Source organism: Rattus norvegicus, chromosome 1 (genome assembly GCF_036323735.1).
Source record: "Rattus norvegicus strain BN/NHsdMcwi chromosome 1, GRCr8, whole genome shotgun sequence".
NCBI lineage: Eukaryota > Metazoa > Chordata > Mammalia > Rodentia > Muridae > Rattus > Rattus norvegicus.
This window is the reverse complement of record NC_086019.1, coordinates 230,621,474-230,633,581: the sequence shown is the minus strand read 5'-3', so window position 1 is coordinate 230,633,581 and position 12,108 is coordinate 230,621,474. Positions and strand designations below refer to the sequence as shown.

Below are 12,108 nucleotides of genomic sequence, written 5' to 3'. Positions count from 1 at the left end.
AACCAAAAAAAGCCTGAGGAAAACTTATGTCGTCAACCACAGACCTTCCTTTTCCTGTCATGTCACAGCAAGTCTCATCCCGCCTCCTTTTAAAATTAGACCTAACCACCTTTTTAGCCACGATAATTTGAACGTTTATCTCCACTTTCACTTTAAGGAGTGGGGCTCTGTTAGATTTTTACCTAGTGGCTACCAGCCTCCTAGGGTGCTTTTTGGAAACTGGGACCACATAGCTTACCAATCAATGCATCCTGCTGCCTTTGAAAAACAATGTAATTAAAATTCATGGTAGAGAGAATTTCTAAAGTGACAAGTCGCCTTTTAAAGCTTTTCCCATATCTTATTTGAGAGTTTACTGTCAGTAAGTCATCTACATTATTAAATACGATTCGGTTCACTGGGTCTACAGAGTAATTACTGCGATAGTTAAGTGGTGTTTCTGTGACAGTATTAGCTTTATTGAGTGGGCCAGGCTGTTTTCAGGGAGTAGTCCCAGCACTCCTTGAAAAGAGGAGAGAAATACATCATTCATCATGACTTTGATGAATTTATAATTAAAACAATAGCACGGAATATAGCAAACTTAAAGGCTTTAAATGCAATGCATGATCAATAAGGATCACTCCTAAGGGACTTTAATTTTTTTTTCTCTCTTTGAAGGCACCGTAACAGAGAAGCCTTCCCCAAAGATTATGATATGGAGGATCCCAAGGTGGCGACAAACCTGTGTAAATCAACATATCATCGACTTGGAACTGACAGTCCAGTACGTAGTTGCTGATAATTTTCTTTGTCTGAAATCTTTCTCACCCTGAAACAGTAAAAGAGTAAGGAGTATTTTTTTTCCAACGTTGTTACTCATTTGTGGGATTCACTAGGTAACTTAGTTGCAATACCCTTACCAAACTTATACAGTCCTCCTACCTCTTAAGGCTATTGCATAAACTAGATACACAACAAAGTACTTAGCATGCTGCCTGCCTGTATCAGTTAACTTTCTGTTACTATAACAAAATACCTTATACATGATACAAATGAAGTAAGAGTTCTGGAGTTTAAGTCCAAAATTGGGCCATCTAACTGGTCTCAGAAAGATGGCATGTCATGGGGGGGGAATGGGGGGGAATGCTGGTCAGGCTGATTAGCCACATTTTGAGTCAGGAATAAGTGGGAAACTGAAACAGCCACCCAATTTCTTTTGAGAGTATATCTTCAACAGCCTAATGGCTCCCTTAAAGGGAGTCTCCTACCTCTTCTTCTTTTTTTTAAATTATTTTATTGGTTATTTTATTTATTTACATTTCAAATGTTATCCCCCTTCTCGGTTTCCCCTCCAAAAATTTCCTATCCCAACCCCTTCCCCCATCCTTCTGTGAAGGTGCTCCCCCATCCACACACCCACTCCCACATCACTGCCCTAGCATTCCCCTACACTGGGGCATCAAGCCTTCACAGGACAAAGGGCCTTGCTTCCTACTGATGCCAGACAAGGCCATCCTCTGCTACATATGCAGCTGGAGCCATGAGTCCCTCCATGTGTACTTTGGTTGGTGTTTTAGTCCCTGGAAGCTCTGAGGGTTCTGGTAGCTTGATACTGTTCTTCCTATGGGATTGCAAACCCCTTTATCTCCTTTAGTCTGTTCCCTAACTCTTTCATTGGGGTCCCCATGCTCAGTCTGATGGTTAGCTGCAAACATTCACATCTCTTATCAGTAGGCTCTGGCAGAGCCTCTCAGAAGACACCCATATCAGGCTCCTGTCAGCAAGCACTTCTTGTCATCAGCAATAGTGACTGGATTTGGTGGCTGCATATGGGATGGATCCCCAGGTGGGGCCATCTCTGGATGGCCTTTCCTTTAGTCTCTGCTCCACTCTTTGTCTTTGTATTTCCTTAGGGACAGGAGCAATTCTGGGTTGAAATTTTGAGAAGGGTTTGTGGCCCCATCCCTGAAGAGGAGGCCATGCCTAACCTCTGGATATGGTCTCTAAAGGTTCTCTTTACCCTTTATTGGGTATTTCAACTAATGTCATCCTTGTTGGGTCCTGGGAGCCTATTGCTTTCCTGGCATCTGAGACTTTCTATTGACTACTCCCTCTTCTCCATCCCCCATTGCTACACACCTCTGTTCAATTTCCTGACCCTCTGTACATCTCCCCTCATATCCTTCTTGATCCTGCCCCCTTTGTCCTCTCTCCTTCTCTTCCTCCCAAGTCCCTCCCACCCTCTACCTCCTGTGATTATTTTGTTCACCCTTCTAAGTAGAACTGAAGCATCTACACTTTGGTCTTCTTTCTTCTTGAGTTTCATATGGTCTGTAAGTTGTATCATAGGTATTATGAGCTTTTTCCCCTAATATCCACTTATCAGTGAGTACGTACCATGTGTGTTCTTTCATGACTATGTTACTTCACTCAGGATGTTATTTTCTAGTTCCATCCATTGGCCTGTGAATTTCATCAAGTCATTGTTTTTAACAGCAGAGTAGTATTCCATGGTGTAAATGTACCGCATTATCTTATCCATTTCTCCCTTGAAGGACATATGGGTTGTTTCTAGCTTCTGGCCATAATAAATAAGGCTGCTATGACCACAGTGGAGCATATGTCTTTGTTGTTTGTTGGAACATCTTTTGGGTATATGCCCAGGACTGCTATAGCTGCGGCCTCAGGTAGTTCTATGTGCAATTTTCTGAGGAACCTCCAGACTGACTTCTAAAGTGATTGTACCAGCTTGTAATCCCACCAATAATGGAGGAGTGTTCCTTTTTCTCCACATCCTTGCCAGCATCTGTTGTCACCTGAGTTTTTGATCTTAGCCATTCTGACTGGTGTGAAGTAGAATCTCAGGGTTGTTTTGATTTGTATTTCCCTAATGACTAAGGATGTTGAACATTTCTTTAGGTGCTTCTCAGTCATTTGATATTCCTCAGTTGAGGATTTGTTGTTTAGCTCTTTACCTCATTTTTTAATAGTGTTACTTGGTTCTCTGGAGTCTAACTTTTTGAGTTCTTTGTGTATATTTAATATTAGCCCTCTGTTAGATGTAGGATTGATAAAGATCTTTTCCCAATTTGTTGGTGGCCATGTTGTCTTAGTGACAGGGTCCTTTGTCTTATAGAAGCTTTGCAGTTTTATGAGGTCCCATTTGTTGATTCTTGATCTTAGAGCATAAGACATTGGTGTTCTGTTCAGGAAAATTACCCCTGTACTGATATGTTTGAGACTCTTCCCCACCCTTTTTTCTGTTAGATCGAGTATATCTGGTTTGATGTGGAGGTCCTTGATCCACTTGGACTTAATATTTGTACAAGGAGATAAGAATGGGTCAATGTGCATTCTCCTACATGCTGAACACCACTTAAGCCAGCACCATTTGTTGAAAATGCTGCCTTTTTTTCCACTGGATGGTTTTACCTTTTTGTCAAAGATAAAGTGAATATAGGTATGTGGGTTCATTTCTGAGTCTTCAATTCCACTCCACTGATCTATATGTCTGTCTCTCTACCAGTACCATGTGGGTTTTATTGTTTTGTAGTAGAGCTTGAGGTCAGGGATTATGATTCCCCCAGAAGTTCTCTTATTGATGAGAATAGTTTTTGCTATCCTGGGTTTTTTCCTTCCAAATGAATTTGAAAATTGTTCTTTCTAACTCTATGAAGAATTAAGCTGGAATTTCGATGGGTATTGCATTGAATCTGTAGATTGCTTTTGCTAAGATGGTCATTTTTACTATATTAATCCATGAGTATGGGAGATCTTTCCATCTTCTGGGGTCTTCTTTGATTTCTTTCTTCAGAGACTTGAAGTTCTTGTCATGCAGATCTTTCACTTGCTTGGTTAGAATCACACCATGGTATTTTTATTATTTGTGACTATTGTGAAGGGTATCATTTCCCTAATTTCTTTTTCAGTCTTTAGTTTCTCTTTTATCCTTTAAGAAGAGGAAGGCTACTGATTTGTTTTAGTTAATTTTATATCCAGCCACTTTGATGAAGTTATTTATCAACAGAAAGAGTTCTCTAGTGGAATTTTTGGGGTCACTTATGTATACTATCATACTGTATCATCTGCAAATAGTGATATTTTGACTTTTCCAATTTGTATCCTTTTGACTTTCTTTTATTGTTTAATTGAGTACTATACTGAATAGGAAGGGAGAGAGTGGGCAGCCTTGTCTAGTCCCTAATTTTGGTGGGATTACTTCAAGTTTCTCACTATTTAGTTTGATGTTGCCTACTGCTTTTTTTTTTTAATTCCTTTAGCTATGTTTAGGTATGGGCCTTGAAATCCTACTCTTTCCGGGACTTTTATCATGAAGGGGTGTTGAATTTTGTCAAATGCTTTCTCAGCATCTAATGAGGTGATCATGCAGTTTTTTTTCCTTTGGGTTTGTTTATATAGTGGATTACATTGATGGGTTTCCATATATTGAATCATCCCTGCATCTGTGCGATGAAGCCTACTTGATTATGGCGAATGATCATTTTAATGTGTTCTTGGATTCAGTTTGCAAGAATTTTATTGAGTATTTTTGCCTCACTATGAATAAGGGAAATTGATCTGAAGTTCTCTTTCTTTGTTGGGTCTTTGTGCGGTTTGGGTATCAATGTAACTGTGACTTCATAGAATGATTTAGGTAATGTTCCTTCTGTTTCTATTTTATGGAATAGTTGAAGAGTATTGACATTAGGTTGTCTTTGAAGGTCTGATAGAATTCTGCACTAAAACTATCTGGTCCTGGACTTTTGTTGTTTGGGAGGCTTTTAATGACTGCTTCTATTTCATTAGGAATTATGGGACTGTTTAGATGGTTTATCTGATCCTGATTTAATTTTGGTACCTGGTATCTGTCTAGAAACCTATTCATTTCTTCCAAATTTTCCAGTTTTGTTGAGTATAGGCTTGTATAGTAGGATTTGATAATTTTTTGAATTCCTTCGATTTCTGTTATTATGTCTCCCTTTTCATATTTTGTTAATTTGGACACTGTCTCTGTGTCCTCTTGTTAGTTTGGCTAATGATTTATCTATCTTGTTGATTTTCTCAAAGAACCAGCTCCTGGTTTTGTTGATTCTTTGTATAGTTCTCTTTGTTTTTTACTTGGTTGATTTCAGTCCTGATTTTCCTGCCGTCTACTCCTCTTGGGTGTACTTGCTTCATTTTGTTCTAGACCTTTCAGATGTACTGTTAAGCTGCTAGTGTATGCTCTCTCCAATTTCTTTATGAAGGCACTCAGAGCTGAGTTTTCCTCTTAGCATTGCTTTCATTGTGTCCCATTAGGTTGGATATGTTATACTTTCATTTTCATTATATTCTTAAATGTTTAAAATTTTTTCTTTACTTTTTCCCTGACCAAATTATCATTAAGTAGAGAGTTGTTCAGCTTCCATGTATATGAGGGCTTTCTGTTGTTTTTGTTGTTATTTAAGACCAGCCTTAGTCTGTGGTGATATAATAGTATGCATGGAATTATTTCAATCTTCTTGTATCTGTTGTGGCTTACTTTGTGACCTATTATATGACCAATTTTGGAGATGGTACCCTGAGGTGCTAAGAAGAAGGTATAATTTTTTTTAGGAGTAAATGCTCTATAGATATCTTTTAAATCCATTTGGTTCATAACTCCAGTTAGTTTCATTGTATCTCTGTTTAGCTTCTGTTTCCATGATCTGTCCATTGGTGAGAATGGGGTGTTGAAGTCTCCTACTATTTTTTTCTTTTTTCTTTTTTTTTCAGAGCTGGGGACTGAACCCAGGGCCTTGAGCTTGCTAGGCAAGCGCTCTACCACTGAGCTAAATCCCCAACCCCGTCTCCCACTATTATTGTGTGAGGTTCAATGTATACTTTGAGCTTTAGCAACATTTCTTTTATGAATGTGCATGCCTTAGCATTTGAAGCATAGATGTTCAGAATTAACAGTTTATCTTGGTAGAGTTTTTCCTTTGATGAGTATGAAATGTCCTCATTAGATAACTTTTGGGTGAATGTAGATTTTATTCGATATTAAAATGGCTATTCCAGCTTGTCTCTTTGGAACATTTTCTTGGAAAAAATTTTTCCAGCCTTTTACTCTGAGGTAGTGTCTGTCTTTGTCATGGAGGTGAGTTTCCTGTATGCAGCAAAATGCTGAGTCCTATTTACATATCCAGTCAGTTACTCTATGTCTTTTTACTGGGGAAAGTGTGTCCATTGATGTTAAGAGATATTAAGAACCAGTGATTTTTTTTTTGTTGCTTCCTGTTATTTTTGTTGTTAGAAGTGGAATTATGTTTGTGTGGCTATCTTCTTTGGGGTTTGTTGAAAGAAGATTAAATTCTTGCTTTTCTTTGGGTGTAGTTTTCCTCCTTGTGTTGGAGTTTTCCATCTATTATCCTTTGTAGGGCTGGATTTGTGGAAAGATAGTGTTTAAATTTTGTTTTGCCATTGAATATCTTGGTTTCACCATCTATGATAATTGATAGTTTTACTGGGTATAGTAGCCTGGGCTGGCATGTTTGTTCTCTTAGGTTCTGTATGACATCTGCCCAGGATCTTCTGACTTTTAGAGTCTCTGTTGAGAAGTCTGGTGTAATTCTGGTAGGTCTACCTTTATATCTTACTTGCTCTTTTCCCTTACTGCTTTTAATACTCTTTCTTTAGGTTAGGCAAATTTTCTTCTATAATTCTGTTGAAGATGTTTACTGTCCCTTTGAATTGGGAATCTTTGCTTTATTCTATGCCTATTACCATAAGGTTTAGTGTTTTCATTGTGTCCTGTCTTTTCTGGATGTTTTGGGTTAGGAGTATTTTGTATTTTGCATTTTCTTTGACTGTTGTGTCAATGTTTTCTAAGGTATCTTCTACCCCTGAGATTCTTTCTTCTATCTCTTGTATTCTGTTGGTGATGCTTGCATCTATGACTCCTGATCTCTTTCCTAGGTTCTATCTCCAGGTTGTCTCCCTTTGTGGTCTATTGTTTCTATTTCCATTTTTACCTGGATGGTTTTGTTCAATTCCTTCACCTATTTGGTTGTGTTTTTCTGCATTTCTTTAAGGGAGTTATGTGTTTCTTCTTTAGGGGCTCCCATCTGTTTACATGTTGTCTCCTGTATTTTTTAAAGGGAGTTATTTATGTCCTTCTTAAAGTCCTCTATCATTATGATGAGAAGTGATTTTAAATTCGAATCTTGCTTTTTGGTGTGTTGGGGTATCCAGGACTTCCTATTGTGGAAGAACTGGGTTCTGATGATGCCAAGTAGTCTTGGTTTCTGTTGCTTAGGTTCTTGTGCTTGCCTCTTTCCCTCTGGTTATCTCTGGTGTTAGTTGGTTTTGCTGTCTCTGACTGGAGCCTGTCCCTCGTTTGAGCCTGTGAGCCTGTGATCTTAGATTGTCAGCACTCCTGGGAGACAAGCTCTCTCTGTGATTTTAGGTATGTCAGCACTCCTCAGAGACCTGCTCTCTCTGGGCAAGATTGGGGTGCGGATAGTTGTGGTACAGTGTCTGCTCCCGGGCACAGATGAAAACCAGAAGGATCCTGTCCTTGGTTGCTCCTCTGATCCTGGGTTCTGTGGGCTCCAGGCAAGTCCCATTTGAGACCAGTATTGGGGCAGCAGTGGTGGTCTCACCTGTGATCTTAGGTGTGTCAGCACTCCTAGGAGACCTGCTCTCCCCTGAATAGGGGTTCGTAGCTACCAATATCTCTAAGTTCAGAGGGTCTGAGGCTGTCTTCTGACTATATATCTTCACTTCCAAGCTCGAGCATGGTTCCCTCAAAGCTTGCGGCAGTGGCAAGGAACCACTGGCACTAGGGAAGCTTCAGCATCCTCTTGCCTCTTCTTTTTTTCTTTTCTTTTATTGGATATTTTCTCTATTTACATTTCAAATGTTATCCCCTTTCCTGGCTTTCCCTCCAGAAACTTCTCCATCCCATCCTCCCAACCCCGTCTTACCTTTTCTTAAAGCTCCCTGGTACTTCCCAGTTCTACCTTGGGAAGACTGTGATGCTGTGCTGTAGCAGTAGCAGCTTGCTGGCTAACTTCTCTGTCTTCCAGAATAACCCTGAGAAGCAGGCGTTTATCTCCCTTCTGTAGAGGCAGGGAGAGAGAATCCTGAGGGTTGAGAAGTTCATTCAGAATCACCTAGCACTGGAGTGGGAAAATGACATTTGAACTTGGGTCTCTAGTTTTTTTCTTTTTGTATACTTTTCTCAAGATACATGTTACAGGAAATTGAATCTGCTACTAATATGATCACAAAAATGTTTGGATCCAGCTACAGAAAAGTATGTACATTTGTATAAGCAATTTCTGTTTAAATCATGCAGAGTAGATTAATGTTTGTCCACTTGGGTATCTATCCAATCAACATAAAGCAGGAGCTTAGAGGTCTTAACATTCTTCACTTGTGTCTTACAATGGCAGTAGCTTTAAGGCTAAATAAAGGCTCGTTTTAAGGACCGGACAAGATGATTCAGTTATCAAGAGCCCTTGCTGCCTAATCATGAGGCTCAGAGGTAAGATCTCAGAACTTATATAACAAGCCGACTTGTCACTTATCTGTAACTCCAGCTCCAGAGAAGACAGAAGCAGAAAGATCAGTGTGGCCAGAAAAAAAAAGTGAACTCCAGTGTTAGGGAGAGACCTTGTCTCCCTGCCCCCTCAGTAGGTAGAGAATGATAGACAGAGATAGGGATACATGTTCTCTTCTGGTCTCTGTGTTGATGCTGAGATCTAAGGCATGGGTACCTGCACATATGTGTACTCATACACCATAGGCTCACATAGTCATACATGTACGAAGTCTAAAGACCCCAACAAACCCATTTTAACCTTGGTATGTCTTGTTGGCAGTCAGCTAGCATGTGAGTAGAGCTCAAGTGTCTGATGCTAGGCTCAGTCAATGGCACCTCTGCTACACTCCCTGCAAACCCAGGCTTTCTTAAGCATCTCAAAAGAGATGTCCTCAGGTTTTGAAGGCAAGCAAGCTGAGAACACTGTGTGTATCTCATATGTTTGCCACACAAAGGCTGATACTCTTGGATTACTGTTTTAGAATTGGCAGGCCTAACCGAAGACATAATTATATATTGGAAATTATTCTAGACTATTCCCTATTCTCTAGGGTAGGAGGATTGAATTAACCGAGTATGGCAGTTTGGCTTTCTCTATTCCTTTTAGGTGCAGTAAGCAGAGTCCAGGCAGAATGACCTGGGAAATGAGATTCAATGTAAAATCAGAGCTGGCTGGATGTAGAATGAAGTAGCTTTCAGGAGCCAATGAGATGACACACACTGGGGTTTCTCGGCATCTCTATTTCCCTGTCCTCATATTTTTCTTCTGCTCTAGCCCAAATCTCATAGGCAATGTGAGATCTTGGTTTTCATACTAGTTTCTTACACTTTGCCCCTGAATGTCTCCTTGGCAGTCAGCCAGCGTGTAGGTAGAGCTTGTGTGTCTGATGTTGACCTCAGTCACCAGCACCTCTGCTAACCCCACCCCCAAACTTGGGCTTTCTTGAGCATGTGCATGATTAGAGTATGAGGAAGTTGAGCAGGATGCACACTTATTTCTGGGTTATGGGAGATGAAGTGAAATTGAGGAGTGTGGCTCTCAGGCATTTCCCTACTTTGCTCCTATAAAATAGTGGTCAAGACTTACACTTAATGGGAGAGTTTTCCTTCCTATGTATTTGATAGTGATCATGGAAACCCTGTCCTTCCTCTCCCAGTTCCTCGTCTGTTTTAGATTCAAAGGAAAGAGACCAAGAAATTATTTCTGATAAAACCAAAATTTCACATCTTAGGAAATGGTACTTTCTCTGATAGAGAAATCCATCATTCTTTTTATGACAAAGCTACAAAGTTGTCACGAAAGATACTATTCTCGTTATAAACCTACCCTTGTCAATCCTAACATCACTCAATGTCCTCAGTGTTCAGGGAGAGGTAGACACAAATTCAGGGCTTCCTGGCCACCATGTGATGAATCAATTAATCTCTTTTTCTGTTTTTTCCCCCCAAAGTTTTGACAAAGGCCTAAAGTCTTTAAATTTACATCTATCTTTCCATCCACCCACCCATCCATCCATCCATCCATCCATCCATCCATCCATCCATGTCTGTCTGTCTGTCTGTCTTTCTGGTTGTCTGTCTGTCTATTGAGCTAGTGTTTCATATAGGCCAGGCTGGCCTTAAACATACTATGTAACTGAGAATAGCCTTTAACTTCTAATCTTTTCCACCACCTCCCAAGTGTCATGATACACCAAACTGTGAACACTCTAGATGTCAGGGAACGATCTGGCCTGCCTATGCAGAACCATCTGAAAACTCCAAACCAGGCTAAGACAGTGTTGGCTGCTATGCTTCTGGAGAGTGCTGCCCAAAGAAAGAGGATTTGTTTACCTGAGGATTGTTTCTTCCTTTTCCCCCAGTTAAGGATTTCATGGAAACTGTTCAGAGACATGTGTCCTGAGGTTTCAAAGATGTAGTGTGACACTAGCCTGAGACGTTTGGTGTTAGGCACTGTGCCTAATGTGGCAAGACAGAGAGGGGGCTGGCCTCCAGCACAAAAGACCTACTAAATTCCAAAGGTCAGCATAGGAATTGCTGCTATTAAGGTGCTAGGCCAAAGGATTGGACTCTGTGTGGTGGGGAGATCTTTCTAATCGATCACACTGCCTCCAAAGTCCAATTGGACTCATGGTGATGGCAGGAAGAATTTATCTAGTGTTGCCACACTGAGAAGGAACAGAGATGGAGTTACCCTAAATCCTCATCAGTGTACAAAAGGAACTTGATTGTATAGAAAAATAAAAGGAGGGGCCAAGAAATATATATAGTCAGTTTTGGTGAAACTATGGTCTTGTTGATCAGGTCTGGTTCCGTGAGGTCCTGCTGGCACAGGGGAAATCATTATTGAATGACAGTGGTAGTTCATTTCCAGTTAGAATTGACTACTTCTGCCTGGAGAGGGAGAACTAGCCTGGTTAGTTGCAGCATACAGTCAACAGGGCTACTACTACAGGGACTTGAGATGAACTGGAAAGGAATCAGATCATAAGTGAGGGCAGTAAAATATAATCGGACAAAATAATAACTGAGTTGCCCCCTTCAGGGAAATAAATGATGAACCATCCTGCTTCCATTTTTGAGCTTGAAAGCTGACTTATAGTAAAGACAAACTAGGTTCATCCTGATTATGAGTAAACCTCTGTTTCTTAAGGATTGGGCTATGCCCATCCTGTAACCTTAGCTACAAATGGCTCTGTATTGCCTGTTCCAAGAAAAGACAACCATGTCTTTGTTTCCAAAAGTTGTTATGACCAACTTGCAACTCAGGCAGGTACCATCTGTGACCTCTATTGTATAGAGAAGAAATTGAGACCATGTGACACCACTTGGTCAAATAGCTAGACAGTATATACAAGTGGGCTCTTCCAAGCTGCCACTTAGATTTCCTGCACTGCTTCACAGTGAGTCCAACAGCTTGTAGATCCCCATACAACTACATACTAATTATTCTATACTCTTGCTTGAAATAATATATATATGTGTATGTCCTGTGTCATGTGTCATATATCATATATCAATTATATGTTACATATTATTTAGTATATATTAGTATATATAATATATCACAATAATAATATATTTATTATATATAAATATTACATTTTAATAGAGTATAGAGTATAGAGTATATATAGTTATCTAAATATATATTTATATATAACAAACATATATGTGTATGTAAACATATATAATATGTATTATAAACAATGTATATAGCATATTATATGTCACTGTGTATGTTGGGACATTGATGTCCTGCATTTTAACTTCAGCTTTTGTCCTGTTCTCTTGAGTTATGTGTACAAATATGCTGGCTAGCTCTTTTCCCATCTGTTTCCCCTCCAGAATGCTTTCTTAGCATTTTCCCTTTTTTTCAAGATTGCTGCTGAGTGGCTGCCTCTTATGTCCAATAATAATTCTGTTTAGCTGGTTAAAGTCTATATGCTTGAATTCCCTGGCTGCATGAATTACTGTGGGCTTCGTTTATTTGTAACAGTTTGTACTCTGTGTATATCTGCCTAAGGCTATAGAAGACTAAGAACAAGTTTCACAAGCTG

General features: G+C 39.7%; 2 protein-coding genes across 10 annotated transcripts in view; one reads left to right on the top strand and one right to left on the bottom strand.

Moving 5' to 3' along the window:
* The window catches only part of LOC120100003 (40S ribosomal protein S12-like), a 673,396-nt gene that overhangs the window by 43,312 nt on the left and 617,976 nt on the right, over nucleotides 1-12,108 (bottom strand). The window lies entirely within an intron of this gene.
* The window catches only part of Cfap95 (cilia and flagella associated protein 95), a 111,151-nt gene that overhangs the window by 35,898 nt on the left and 63,145 nt on the right, over nucleotides 1-12,108 (top strand). For 7 of the 9 annotated variants that reach the window (XM_039087954.2, XM_063271670.1, NM_001109164.1 and 4 more), the window contains one exon: nucleotides 661-766. In XM_039087954.2, coding sequence (XP_038943882.1) covers nucleotides 661-766 — 106 coding nt within the window. Of the gene's footprint in view, nucleotides 1-105; nucleotides 362-660; nucleotides 767-1,941; nucleotides 3,443-12,108 lie in introns of those variants that run through there. The other 2 variants (XM_063271680.1, XM_063271688.1) reach the window with 2 other exon arrangements.